Here is a 15,313-nt window from a genome sequence, read left to right as displayed (position 1 = left end):
GGTGTATCTTTGCCTATCTCTATCTGTAATGGTGTTTGCTTTCCATGCGAAATTCACTTTTGCCTTTTTGGCTTAAAGCATCTGCTAAATGACTAAGCTGTAAATTGTAAAATATATTACCCACTGGCATTTTATTCTGCACCATGTGCTATTCGACATTATGCAGCAGCATTAATAATTTACTTGTCAGTTAGCAGGCCTTGTTGGCAGTAACTTTAATCGCTTGTCCTTTGAAATAAGCTTGTCCTTAGAATGCAGGTTAAGGTAGGCCAGTCCTTGTTGTTGTTCACATAGAATCTTGTTTTGTCTGTACATCGAATCCTTTGATATAGGGTAATACAGGAAACAAAGCTGGCTCAAGGAGTATATGAAACATTGTAACATTAAATCATTAATGACTTGGGACATTCTGTCTTGCCTTCAGAAATAATAAAACATGTGGCTTCTGGCCAAATAGAGCAAAGGCATTGTGGTGGTTCTCAATGACGTAAATAATAATCCAGGCCTACTCGTAGACTTCAGTCTCACACTAGGGTGTAAGTCGCTGAGAGCACCATGACAACAACCTCTTTTAGGTTACGAGTATTTTACCTATTCATTTTACTTTTCTGGCAAAGTTTTGTTCATTCATGCTGTTGTATGTATGTATAGTGTGTTGGCATGTACAGTAATGCTGCTGAGTTTGCACACTGTTGTAGTGATTACATATTATCCTTGTACACAGGAATTTTGTTCCAGCGAACTCTACACCCTCTCATAGACTGTTTTTGATCCGAATTCATCAGCTTCTTCAAACATAATTACATTTCATGTTTACATGCAAACCAGTTATACAGCTGGATATTTGGAGCAATTCAGCTTAAGTACAATTCAGGTCAAGGGTACGATGGGGTGCTCTATCTGGGAATCAAATCTGCAACCTTTGAGTTACAAGCCCGGTTCGCTAACCATTACTCTACACTGCTGCCATCATTTTACCTTTTAAGCTTTGTGAAGGAACCATCCTCCCAGAACTATGTTCCTTCATACTGAGATGTGCACTCAGCCCTAGCTGCTTTGCGGTGTTGTCAGAATAAAACAGATTTGTACTTAAACATTCATGCAGTTTCCCCTCAAATGAGCCGGTGATCGCACCCTCGCATCAAAAAAACCTATGATGATTTTCAGCGAAGGCAGCATTTCAAAAGCTCTAGCTTTCATTTATGTGAACACAGATGTGTTACTTTCAGCGCAGGAAGGAGGAAAAAGAAAACGGCATTTGATGAACTAAATTACCAGAGTGCCAGCCATTTATCAAATTGTTTACTGTATCTCCGTGTGCATTCAAAGTTTGACATTTCACAGTCTCTTGACCTTCACTTTTAGATAAGGCGATCTTTCAAATCAATACAAAGAAAGGCCTGGAGCTCCACTTTCATGAGTAGCAGTCAATAATGATTAGTGACTCAAATGAGTTTTAGCTTTTTGCAAACTAACCTCTCAGACTTTCCATGTTCCATGTTTGTAAAGACTTTTTAAAGCATTACTTTTTTTTGTTTTAATGACTACTTCAGGTACAGTGTTGTTTGCTGTGAATGTATTGGGGTGTGTTCGGTAGTATAAAAAAACCTCAAAGCATTCAATGTCTCTTAAAAAGCTCTTTTTCGAGGGGTTGCTTTGTTTTAAAATTGTGCTATATATTGTGTAAAAAGGCACTGGTTTGGTCTGCCAGCTGTCATGTGCATTATTTTTTTTGCCAACTGAGTTAATTCTTATTTTAACAAAAAAGAAATATAATATCTGTGCTCAGTGTAGGAGTTATTATAGTGTCATTATTTATATGAGTTTCTCATTTCATGTATTGTGGACAAAGGGAACCTTATTCAGACATTCATTATGTTCATGGCAGTAAAACAAATCAGTGTGTTAGCTTCAACAATAGCAGCAGTCAAGGTTTTCCGTCTTAAATTATCCATCTTTGGCAAAATATAATTTTCTTTATTTCTGAAATGTCTTCATTTTTTGTATCTTAATGCAAATTGTAGCTAGTCATGTGTGTACTTTCATTTAAACTTCTAATTTCCCCTTGAATTTGTGAATGAATGCAATATGCTGATTTAATTCCTTAATTAACCACGGGAGGGAACACATCTCAAACATAAGGAATGCAAACATAGTTTTCTTCCAAAGAAAGTGCACTTGGCATACATAACATAACTTAAATCCCAACTGACTGAATATATAAATCAAGGTCTCTTCAGTAATGAGGAACTGAGTGCCTGTGAGCATGCCTTCATAATAGGTGAAATCAGCCAGAGACATAGGCCACAGAATTGCATTCTGAGCTGAACAAAGGCAGGCTTATTCTCATGGCTAACTTAAGCAGCCATGCTACCCTGTACCCTTTTCAAGGCTAACTACTAATACTAAGCAGCCATGCTACCCTGTACCCTTCTCATGGTTAACTGCTGAAGCAAAACAACCATGCTACCCTGTACCCTTCTCAGGGTTAACTCCTGAAGCTAAGCAGCCATGCTAACCTGTACCCTTCTCATGGCTAACTGCTGAATCTAAGCAGCCATTGTACCATATACCCTCCTCATGGCTAACAGCTTATTTTAAGCAGCCATACCACCTCTTACCACTCGCATGTCAAAGTGCTGATGCTAAGCAGATACGGGCTTGGTTAGTATTTGAATCAGAGACCTGACAAAACAAGGTTCCTGCTGGAAGAGGTGTTGGGGGACCAGTAGGGGACACTCTTCCCTCTGGACCAAATAGAAAAAAGAAACCCAATGCCCCCGCAGTGTGATAGGGCACTGTGCTATAGAAGGTACCATCCTTCAGATGAGACATTAAATTAAAGTCTTGCTGTGGTCATTAAATATCCCATGGCACTTTTTCAAAGAGTAGAGTCATTAATCCTAATGTCCTGGTGATAAACCTACAAAGACTTGCTCTGTACATCTGACAAACTAATCACCCCTACATCAGATTGGCCGCACAATCCCTTGCATTCCCGACCAAATTTGATTTCCCAGATTGTCTCTGCAAAATTAGTTTTCAGTTGAATTATCTGGTGAAATAATAAAAAGTAAAATGAAAAAGGACCTCCCTATAACGGCACATTACACTCTCGGAAATGCAAAAGTGTGGTATCGCCAAGAAATCAGAGCGGCCCATTAATAACCAGTAACACTGATTGTCATGTTAACCTTACAGGATGCCCACAGGTAGCAGAAGGACGGAGCCTGGTAGGTGTGTTGGGTCAGATGATCCTGTTGCCTTCATGCTGGCCTTTTCCCCCATACAGATAGTTCACCGCACAGCCGTTCCCAGCACACTGGCCGTGGACTGGATAGGAAAGAACCTGTATTGGTGCGATGCAGAGAAGGCGACCGTGGAGGTGTCAAAGGTCAACGGCCTGTACCCCACCATCCTGGTGGGCTCAGGCCTGAGGAACCCCAGGAATCTGGCTCTGGATCCACAGACTGGGTACACCCCACCTTTTACTTTGGTTCATTGTGTTTTTACTTTAATATTATGTTTTGTTTACGTTTGTACACGGTGCGTTCCAGTAGTAATTGGACAGTGAGACAATTTTAATCATTTTAGCTCTGTACTCCAGCACATTGGATTTGAAATTGAACAATGAAAATCAGGTTAAAGTGCAGACTGTCTAGTTTAAATTGAGGGCATTTATATCCATAGTGCATGGTCCATGTAGGAATTATGGCCCTTTTTATACATAGTTTCTCCAATTTTAGGGGACCAAAAGTCAGCTGTGTGTTGTTGCATCATTAGTTAATGTACAAGAAGGCTAGCAAAAGGTCAAGCGTTGATTGTAGGTTTGGCATTTGCAATTGGAGTCTGTTGCTGTTGTCTCTCAACATGAGAACTAAATAAGTGTAAAAGTAAAGCAGGCCATTATGGGGTTGATAAATCTGTATAAATCGATCAGCGATGTACCAAATACCTTGGCTCTCTCAAAATAAACATAGTGAAAACGATGTTTCTGAATGCATGTCTCAGAATAAACAGTTTGGTACATTGTTAAGAAGCAAGAGCTGGTGAGCACCGATAGCAAACTTGGCAGACTAAGACTAACAAAGAGGAACTGAAATTGCTACAGTTAGGGCCTGGCTGAGCATCATTAGGGAAGATACTGAGTATCTGGTGATGTCTTTCAATCACAGACTCCAGGCAGTCATCAAGTGCAAATGATTTGCGACCAAGTACTAAATATGATGACTTTAAGATTATATTTATTTCTGCAATTGCCTTTGGTCCTTTTTTTTAACCAAGGACTATGTATAAAAAGGGCTATAATTCCTACATGGAATTGACAGTCTAGACAGACAAGCTGACAGTCTGCTTTTGGCCTTACATTTATTGTTTCATTTTAAATACGTGCTGGAGTGAGGAGCCAAAACAACAAAAATTGTGTCACTGTACAAATACAGTACAAACTGCACTGTATAGATAACCAACACTAGAAAATAGCATGCAGAACAACCGGAGGTGGACAAGCACACACAAACTAAAATAAAATCAAGCCCCATATTAAAAGATCTTTTTTCTTGCAGATGTGTTTCACTTATTTTGAGAGAGTCATTAACAGATTTCCGTCACATTGTTTAGATGGAAATCTGTTTGTTTTGAAAAGGATTTTTTGGCAACAGGTCATGGAAAGGATATGGCCCAGACGTGTGGCAGACGTTAGCCTTTAATCATGTAAAGAATCAAAGACAAAGAAATGGCATTCTGCCTTTGAACATTTTAAGTGGTGATTCATTTCAACATGAAAGAACGAGCATATAAAAGTGTGAAAGTTCTTATTGTTATTATTATTATTATTGACTCAGACAGCCTGTTGAGGGAGCCATTATAAACGTTGCTATGATTACCCACTGTAAAGGTCACCATCGGTGCTGTTGAATGAAATGAGCCGTGGGGGTGAGAATAATAAATATGCAAGCATGCAAAAAATCGCCCCCTCCGCGCTTCTCAAGGTATGTTTTCTGGATCGACTGCTGCGAGCACCCCCACATCGGGCGCGTGGGCATGGACGGGAGCCAGCGGGCCGTAATCGTCGACACCGAAATCTACAGCCCCGCGGCTCTGACCGTCGACTACACCAACCGGAGGGTATACTGGGCCGACGAGAACCACATCCTGTTTGCCAACATGGACGGGTCCCGACGGCACAAGGGTAAGCAGCGGAACGCTTTAATTATTCGTTACCCTGAGACCCCCCGCCTGCGTCTCTTTAAATCTGTGTTCGCTAACAAGTGAGTAAAGGCATACGGTATCCACTTGTGTAATTAGAAGCAGGAGCGACCTGTGTGCGTCGCTTCTTTTTTTTTTTCCTTTTTTCTTTTAATTTCCACAAGCCTAATTGGGCCTTTCTGAGGGGAGAGATGGGTTGTGAATGATGAATGGCATTATCACCCAGAGCTCTGTCTACTTCATTACAGAGACACTGACTCAGGGAGAGAGAAAGAGAGAGAGGGGATCAATCCTTTTTTTCCCCCCAAGTTCAGCAGGAACCCACACTCGTTATCACACCAGGATCCATTCTTCCTTGCGCGCATTCCTCCCTTTTTCCGCTCTTTTTTTAAAAAATCCTCCACCTGCGCTGGCCTCGTTGCTCGCTTGTTAAATTCCCTTTGCTTGGGATCAAAGAAGAAAAGACACAACTGACAGGCAGCCGGCTTTAATCTCTGCTTGCCTCTCCTCGGTCGGCCTCTGATTGATGGCGTTCTAACGGGATCCGTGGGGTAGTCACGTCCGTACCCGTCTGCCTTGGCCGCATCCCCTTAAGCTGAGGTGAAGCCATGTTTTATTTGGGATTGCCTGGTTTTATTTGGGGGGGGGGGGGGGGGGGGTTCCTGGATGGGGAATGCAGGCTACATGATAAAGAACATAGATCCCTGCATTATTTTCTATTCCTAAAGTTTACAGCTTAAAGATGATCCCCAGGGTGTTTCAGGATGATCACTCATAGAATATCAACACCTGTCCCTCTTCTGCCCAGTCACTGTACATAAATAATAATAATAATATGGAAAAAAATAAAATGCAATTTTCCAGCAGCAAGTCAGGTGAACAGTCAATTATAATCAATTTGTCAAGCAGGCGTAAAAGCCCAGTGATTTTTTACAGCACCAGTGTGGCCTAGTAGTTAGGAAAGTGAGCCTGCAACCAGAATGTTGCCGGCTTTAATAACAGTTACGGGGCCTCTATTTTACCGTTGAGGAAGATGCTCAAACTAAACAGCAATTCCTCTGTCAGTACATGAGCTAGGGGCCCCTTAGCATATAAATAATGTACAGCACTGCACATATTCTTTACCACTGCCCCAGGTCTTCCCATGTACACACAGTAAAGCCTGTGCCACGCCTCCCAAAGTAAAGGCAGTTGAATTATCTGGCATAGCCTGTAGGGGGTCCTGAATATCCATTCTTACGTCGATTATGTTCTTGAGGACCATTTTCAGTTTACGTTGAATCAGTTCCTGAACTTGTTTCGTCCCAACTGCAACCAAGTGTAGTGCAGTTTTGTTTCATTTTTTGGAACATCAAGGGAATGCAGTCTCGGGCATCATGATAACATGATATTGGGTGCTATGCATCCACGTCTCCCTCAGGCACCTGCATGCTTTTCTTAATTCTGCCATAAAGCATATCTGAGAACGTTCTTTCATAATGCAGTACTGTGTTATGTTGCATAACATTGCTAGAGGAGTGACGGATATGGATCAACCTTTAAGGACGCACCAATACTGAAGAAGTTGTGATTTAGTGTTTAAGAATAATTATGTGTTGTTGTTTAACATGCAAGAACCTAGACTAGGCAATGGAAATGTAATTAAAACGAGCATTTATGATGAAGAAACATTGATTGTTATGATATTAAATGGCTCCTTGTCCACCCCATGTGGACGTAAAACTATACATTGTAATACAACCCCTCTATTTTACATGTATTGCGATGTATTGCGTATTACAACCTGTACTGCCATTAAAATGCAGTATTCAAATTATAATATTAATACTGCTAATATGGTTTCGATGTTGCAAACAGCTTTTTAGAGATCATTCTAGACCTTCCGGTTTGCTGCATCCTTTCTTTGTAAGATCTATTAAGATGGGCACTGAAAGCAGATTAATGTGTTAATTTTTCTTTCTGCTATTTATACATTTCACTGTCATCAGTTGTAATAATGTAAAAGTGAGTCTTGAACAGAGATTGGCCTAATGTGCTCATTGTAATTGTGTAACTTTTTCCTGAAAAGTTCTCAAGGTCATGTCCTACGGTCTCGGTCCAGTCTTTTGCACAACTTTTTACACACACTGGCAGAATTTCACTAGTGAACCCTTCCATAAATTGTTAAAATTGGCCAAAATTGTAGCTGGGCGTCAATAAACATTTGTCATTAACTTTGAGTTTGAACATTTGAAATAAAGAATTAGGCTTATTGCTATTTTTTTTTTTTTCTGTCATGAAACCGTTTGGGTGAGTTCAGAAATCACAAACTCCTCAACATGTGTTTTTGAAGAATTACATTAACCTTTGATTAAATAAAGGCCTGTGTTTCTGTTTTCCACTTAGATGATGCTGAATTATTTGTATTGGGGAAGTATATTTTGTTCACACTGCATACTTTTCTTCATGTTGGAAACTCAAAAAAAAATTCATAAAAATATGAACCTTTAAATAAGGGCATTTATTGTTTAATATTCTCATCAAAGACTTGTCAAAACACATTTGCTTTTAACTTGTGAATCTCTTATTGTGTGTGTTTGATAATGGCTAATGGATAATGGCTAATGGATAATGGTCTTTAAACCAATCAGTCATAACTGTGAAAGTAACTTACTCATAGTGATCTCTGGCACATGTCACACTTACTTAATGAACAGTTTACATTTTGTGTGCCGTCTTTAGCTGAACCCAGAAACAGCCTTCAAGTATATTAAAAAGAAATTGAAATTTCAGGCATAGCGTTTTATTTTTATTTTTTTGCGATTTTTTCAATTTACCAGCCCCAAGAGCCAATATATCTCAATTACAATAATATTTCCCCCGCTTCACTCCGTGGAGAAGGTTTTCAATTTGCACACGTCTTTACCAGCAGTGAAGAACAGGCAGGTCTGACAGATTGTTGCCAGAATTCTCCGGGAGGTTTGTAGTTTCACCTGTTCCGCTCTGTGCTGTATGGGCTATTTTATCTGGTAGCCTTCCCAGGCAGTGCGAGTAACCTGGCACCACCTCTTCACAGTGCCCAATCAAGACATCCACGGAGTGGTGGGACTGACGCTGTTTGAGGACTACATCTACTGGACCGATGGGAAGTCCAAATCGCTCAACCGCGCGCACAAAACCACGGGGGCTCAGCAGGTGGAGCTGTTGAGCACCTGGCAGACTATCACCGACATCAAAGTCTACCACCCTTTCCGGCAGCCTGACGGTAATCAACTCCCCTTTAATCGCCTCTCCCTTTTTTAAACATTTATTTCTCACAGTTCCCATAAAGAGTAAGATAGATTTTTTTTAAAAACTGATGTCAGTGTGCCTCTCTCCCCTCCCCCTGCACAGTTCCCAAACACCAGTGTCAGGTGACCAATGGGGGGTGTAGCCACCTATGTCTGCTGTCCCCCGGGGGCGGATACAAATGCGCCTGTCCTGTCAACTTTTACCTGGGCGCCGACAACAAGACCTGCTTATCAAACTGTACCGCCAGCCAGGTGAGTGCCCCTCCACCTGCCCCTCGCCGCGCGGGTATGAGAGTTCTGTCTGGCATCATCGGTATTTGTTGTGCTGCATTTTCTTTCAGATATCTGTACGCACGTCACATTTTGTGTCACCTGTGTAACTCTGAATCCAACAGATGAAATCAGCATCTTATCATAGATATTGCTCGCCAGTTGAACATATTCTTTTCAAATATGTATTTAACACTGCATATGACATTGCCATGAATATGTTTCAGAAGTTAAGTCTTTATTTAAAAAAACTGAGACTTTAGAAAGCTTGGGGAGGTGCCGTGCTTGCATTTTAAATGCACTGTTATCTCAGCTCTGTAAAAATAAAATAAAAGGATCATCACATCACTGCCAGTGCACATAATCACAAAGACTCATACAGGCATATCACAGACACAGCTGCAGCTGAAAGTGTTCAATTACTCATTTTCACAAAACATTTTGGCTGTCGCTCTATTATTTCAAAGTTTAAAGTGGTGTGTGTTTCTTTGTAAACATCTGTGCCTGCCAATCCTGTTTGCGTGTTTTAATTTTTTTTTAGGTTTGTTTTAGTCTTTTGTCTACGATACATCTAAACTAAAATTCTTCTGTGCCTCCGGTGATATGTGTTTTCCTTTTTTTTTTGGTTCCTGGTTCATGCTTGTAGTTCCGCTGTGGCACAGATGAGTGCATTCCTTTCTGGTGGAAGTGTGACACGGTGGACGACTGCGGCGACGGGTCGGACGAGCCTGCGGACTGCCGTGAGTTCCGCCATTTGAGGTTTTATTCGCAGTGGCTCGCCGCAGCCGAGCTTCAGGCGGGATTCATCGCACCCGACACCCTGAACACTCTTTCTTTCGCCGTCCTTTAAGCTGTGATCCCTCCCTACTTTGAAAGGGTTGCTGTGTGTGATAAGTGCACGGGAGGGAAAAAGCATCTTTCAAATCTTTTAAAAATTGCCGGGAGTGTCTGATGTTTTTGAACTACAGTATGTGTGAAAAAAAACAGCCTTTGAGATTTCTGCCTTTCTGCATTCTGCTTCTCCTGTGTTTCTTCCACTGAAATCCTGTAAAATGGTGATATTTGCCTGAAATCTCAGCAGGGCATGCTGAGTGTTTCACATACTGTACTTGTCTCTGTTCCTACGGATGAGACTTGTGAGTTAGCTTGACATTGGCAATATGGCTAAATGCGCCGTGAATCATGTATTAGTTACAAGCTAGCGCCAAGCACAGTGTGTAGCCAGCAAGCTAGCTGTAGGACATTTATTGATGTCGACATGACTCTGGTCCCATGACTGATATAAAACCACCCTGTTCCCTTCTCAGCTGAAGTTAAGCTGGGTTGGTGTTGGTGAGTATTTGGATGGGAAGCCTCCTGGGCAAAATAAGTTGTTGCTGGAAGGGTGCCAAGTGGGTTCACATTTCACTGTCTGGACCGGAATGGTTCTCTATTTGGACCAAACTAAAACCCAGTTCCCAAGGTCCTGATCTGGTCTTTAACGATCCTGCAGTTCTTTTTAGGATAGCAAGAAAATGGTTTCTGTCTGCATCTGGTCACCTAATTATCCTCTTGCATCTGATTGGCTACACTATTTCAGCTTAGTAGCTTGCCATTGTGATTCCCCACATTGTTACTGCCAGTGAGGAAGCCAAGTCTCAGATGGCCATCCTGGTTAAATAAAGGTTCATTTAATCTCTGGGAGTTGTAACTAGAAATGTTGATGCACGTTTACAATTAGGTGTGTGGAGAAGCAGGGGGTTGGGATTGTGTGTCTCTGTGGACAGGGCCAATGGTTGTTATGTTAAGATTGCGACATCATTACCATTGACAAGGTTACCGAATGCAAACTTCTTAATATAATCATTCTGGATACGTGTCATTTTCTAAATATTTTGAAAGGATAGATGGTTCAACTGAAATCAGCTGACCGATGCTGGATTGAACCAATATTCTCTCACATCACAATCTTACAGCTGTTTACGCTAAGTCAGTTTAATCCACAAAACAATTAACCTTCCCCTTAATTAAAGAGGGCAAACCGGACAACGGGTTGCCAGTGTGGTACAGTACATCCCCGGGTTTCAGCGTCAGCGTTGGCTTTTTTCGCAGCGGAGTTCAAATGCCAGCCGGGGAGATTCCAGTGCGGAACTGGCCTTTGTGCTCTCCCTCCCTTCATATGCGACGGAGAGAACGACTGCGGAGACAACTCCGACGAGGCCAACTGCGGTAAGGAGCTCGTCTGACAGCCACTTAAATTCTTCACATTCATTAAGCACATCAAAGAGCCCCCTGTCTGAAGCCAGATGCGCATTTTAAAGTTCAAAAATTGAGTCACAGAGAATTATCTTTCACTTTTCGTAGATATTTCTGGCACGGCCATGCTATTTGATTACAAACTTGCCTGATTAGAGCCTTTAATTTAAAATATGAACGCAAAAAAACTAAATAAAAATAATCGCTCAAATAAAGTTTGTTTTGACAAGTGTTTTGGTGTTTATAATGCTTTAGAAATGTGCTGAATGTTTGTTAATATATTCCTGGGATGTTCCTCCAGAATCTTTCCCTGGGTTTCTGTGGAAAAAAAAAATTTAATGTACGATGACCTTTAAAAACAGAACTGTCTATCAATTGTGTATTTATTATCTTCTCACCGAGGATACAAAAACACATCCATGGGGACTTGAACACACATATGTCTGGCCTTATGAATGTGGCAAATCTATTGCATAGCATTTCACCTATAAAGGATGACGTTTAATTAAGGGAGCGAAGGGCTAATTATTTCTAACAGTAAATGTCAATGCACAATATTCTGTCAATCAGTCTTGGGCTTTCATTTTTATTTTTCTAAAAGGAAGTTTCCAGAAAGAAATAAAAATATGTGAAAGCGTGTGTTCTCGACCTATATCGATTCGCAAAGGAGAGAACACATTTTAAAGAATGTCTCCTCTCCTCACCCATTCTCTCTCTCTCTCTCAAATTTCGATGTGCTTTATTGGCATGACAAATATAGGCACTTACGTTGCCAATGCAAAGGTTACAAAATACAACTTTGTACAATGTGAATGTCAGCTTATGGATTCGTTTTTTTTTAGTTTTTTTTAAAGCTTATGACAAAAATGGCAGTAAGTGATGTTAGGTGTGCGTGTGTGTGTGTCTGTCTCTGTCGTTCTGTCTGCGTGTCTGTGAGTAAACTTGTATGTGTATATGCTGTGTGTGCATGTTTGTGTGTGCATGGTGTAGTCATTCATTGTCCCTCCCTATGACATGAGAACACAAATTGTGCTGCTAGTATGCAGCAATCTTTTATTTCCCCTATTAAGTAGGGTAGCCGATCTCTATCAGGTGTGTTATTGAATTGAGGACATTTTTGGCTAATTGCGAGGTAGAATTTATTTGTGTACTGTGTATTTATTTTTAGGGACAGATAACATTTCATTTTACTTTGTCATTTTGCTTGAGATTCTCAATAATTGATTTTTTTTTTTCCGGTTGTGTTGCAATTTGGTTTATTGTAATTATGTCTGCAGTTTTGTTCTCATCCTGAGCTGGTGAGGTGTTAATATGCATTTGTGTATGTGTAGAACTAAGGCTCGGGATCTCCCTCTGTCTCTCTCTCTCTCTCTCTTTCTCTCTCTCTCACACACACCCCCCATGATGCAATGATCCAGTTTAATGACTGACCATTTAGTCATCTTGTGCTGTTCTTATCTGAATACGTTCATTTGACGAGCACTATCTATGACAAGCATGGTGACTTAACTCAGTTGCAGCTCTCAAATGATCAATAACTTCCCTGCTTGCATCAGAAACGATTACAGAAGTGTCTGTTTCATCAAACAGCCCTGCCTTTATCTGACGTTTTTAATCAGGACCATTTTCATAAACTTGGAAGCGTGAATGCAAGATACCTCTATCAAACTTAAATAATGTAGACATAAAGTGATCTCTTAATAAATCTTGCACAATGTGCTGTCTGTTTAGATTTCTGCTGAATTCCTGAGTGCACAATCAGTGGAAGATGATGCTGGTGCCTGATCTGTTTCTGTGATAGACCAGAGAAATGTCATACACCGTAGCACTGTATATGTAGGGACTGACAGGAGGGCTAGTATGTGAGTCCTCATATGTACTGACCTGCAGTTAGCATTTTAAAGACTCAGAATATTAGATGTTAACAATGCAGTTCATGGTACGTACATCTGATTAATTGGTTTATGAATAAAAGCAAATCCCCATTAAAAATTCTACCAGTTTTGTAAAATGTCTGCCTTTCCACATGTTAATTTGATACTCTGTGTGCAACGTGACAGGCTGCATTACAAAAAACAGTTGGCTGTCTTCACACACACACACACACACATGCATGAATGCACACACCCACACACACACACACACACACATACCATTTTATCAGCATGCAATGTAAAATTATCATGCATCATATTTTTCAAATGATTGGCATTTTCCAATAATTTTACTGAGATGGTGACAATGATGTATTGATGAAAATAGGATCACTGTAAGGATCACACTGAAGAGTACCGAAACTGTACCGAAAGCTCATATAGCATGTGTTGCTTGCTAATTATGATTGACATCTGATTTAAATAACGAAAATCATAACTGTAGCTGCACTGTAGGGCCACTGCAATGTCCATCCATCACGCAGGTTCAGTTGACATCCAAGGCAGGCCAACTTTCACACATTCTATTCACTCCGTAAGAAAGACTGAAGTAAAATCCATGAAGGGAGATTCAGCAGCGTATTTGGAGGTAATCCTTCCACATCCGTTTTACAGATGCTCTGGCCTGCTGAAATGTTGCTCTCTTTCCTTTCAGACACATACATCTGCCTGTCGGGGCAGTTCAAATGCACAAAGAAGCAGAAATGCATCCCTCTGAACCTCCGCTGCAACGGACAGGACGACTGCGGGGATGGCGAGGATGAAATCGATTGTCGTAAGGCCTTTTTAAAATATGTTTTTATATAAAGGAGAACGGGCAGTCCATCCTTTTCATGTATTTTTTAATTGTATCTCGTAGTAGAGGGTTACAGACATAGAGAGGATCACAGCACAGAAAGTGCCGTGGCAGGCAATCGAACCCCCAACCGCACGGGAGAGGGGGGATTCTTGCATGGGTCAGGTATGTTCCTTTCATATTTAGGAGGTTTCAGTCTGGTCCTGGATGTGCTTGCGATGTAACTTTGTATGTATGCTCTGCACTTGACCCCACCATTTACTCGCATAGCACACCTGAACATTGGACAAAATCATTTAAAATCCTGAAGCACACTGAGCTGATCATCTGTATTTGCATTGTCCTGTAAGTGCAGAATGGTGAAGCATAGGGGTGGCGCAGTATGATGGTTAGTACCTCAAAGGTTGCGTGCTAGATTCCCATCCGAGGTGCTGCTATTGTCCCCTTGTACAAGTGCTGGTCAGTTCCAGTGTGGACAATTTTCCATACTGGAAAGCACACAGAAACTAAATTGGATCAATAACATGGCGTTTAAGATAGCAGGTGAACAGCAGAAGCAGCTGGTTGTCCTTCGTGATTCAAATATACACATGTAGGCTCTTGCTATAGTTGATGACCCTGGTCACCCTCAGAGGAGCTATATAGAAGGACCTTGGTTTTTTGTCTGTACCACTGTCAACCTCCTCCACAAGTGTGGGTAAACTGTATGAAGTGTGTATTTGTCCCTAAGCATTGTACTTGAATGTGATCTGTCATTATTGTGTGTTATTGTGTGATATGTCGTTATTGTGTGTTTTTATTGTGCCCCAAGGTGAGGCCAAAGACTTTTTTTCAATCTTGATTGGACAGTAAAGATCGTTTTGTATTGTACTGTATAATTATCCATAGGGTCATCAAAGGATAAGTGTGGCTTGGAGGTCCAAGGTATAAATGGGAATTGGTTCACCCAGGGAGGGAAGGTTTCCGTTTCCATAGGCACGGAGATTCCCGCCTCCTCACTCAGCAGACACTCAACTGGGCACAACAGGTGTTGTCGGTTGTACCTCTGGTGCCAGTTGATGGATGTCACTGTGATTTGAAAAAACATGGAAAGCATTTTTCCGAAAAGGTAGACTGTGATACCCCTGGGGGAAAAATAAACTTGGTCCTCAGTGAGTCGTATAAATGGAAGGGAAATAAAACTCTATGAATTTCTCTCTCACTTTCTGCTGATGACAACTTTGCCAAATGTCTCTGATTCACTAATTTATTTGAATGGAGATTTTTGGCTGGAGTATGGACCTGGTTTATTTTGTGAGGTGTAATTACTTCACAGGGTGCTGAGACAATCCTTTGCTTTAATTTTTAATGGAAATGCTGATTTAAAAAAAATAAAGTTTTTGAAATAAATGAAATATTTAAAAGTGTGTATTTTCAACCATTGGTTCCTGTAGATTCTCTTTCTTTCTCTCTCTCCCTAGCGATCTCTCTCTCTCTCTCCCTCCCTTGTGCTCTCTCTCTCTCTCCCCCTCTCGCTCTCTTTCTCTCTCCCTGTCCTTGGCAGAGAGCTCTTCTCCTGCTGTTGTTAAGCGCAGTAATAGAAGTATCAGTATTCTCAGCAG

The 15,313-nt window shown here is 41.1% G+C and overlaps 1 protein-coding gene across 4 annotated transcripts in view; it reads left to right on the top strand.

Annotated features, from left to right (window-relative positions):
* LOC118223692 (low-density lipoprotein receptor-related protein 1B-like) overlaps nucleotides 1–15,313 on the top strand; it is a 400,652-nt gene that overhangs the window by 321,850 nt on the left and 63,489 nt on the right. For all 4 annotated transcript variants that reach the window (XR_004764484.1, XM_035410580.1, XM_035410579.1 and 1 more), the window contains 7 exons: nucleotides 3,293–3,474; nucleotides 4,992–5,191; nucleotides 8,264–8,452; nucleotides 8,581–8,729; nucleotides 9,394–9,487; nucleotides 10,839–10,955; nucleotides 13,572–13,691. Coding sequence is in view for 3 of the 4 variants with exons in the window: in XM_035410580.1 (XP_035266471.1) it covers nucleotides 3,293–3,474; nucleotides 4,992–5,191; nucleotides 8,264–8,452; nucleotides 8,581–8,729; nucleotides 9,394–9,487; nucleotides 10,839–10,955; nucleotides 13,572–13,691 (1,051 nt within the window). In the remaining variant the exon portion in view is untranslated. The remainder of the gene's footprint in view (nucleotides 1–3,292; nucleotides 3,475–4,991; nucleotides 5,192–8,263; nucleotides 8,453–8,580; nucleotides 8,730–9,393; nucleotides 9,488–10,838; nucleotides 10,956–13,571; nucleotides 13,692–15,313) is intronic.

Source organism: Anguilla anguilla, chromosome 3 (assembly GCF_013347855.1).
Source record: "Anguilla anguilla isolate fAngAng1 chromosome 3, fAngAng1.pri, whole genome shotgun sequence".
Taxonomy (NCBI): domain Eukaryota; kingdom Metazoa; phylum Chordata; class Actinopteri; order Anguilliformes; family Anguillidae; genus Anguilla; species Anguilla anguilla.
Note: the sequence above shows the minus strand (reverse complement) of the source record. Positions and strands in the feature narration are given on the sequence as shown.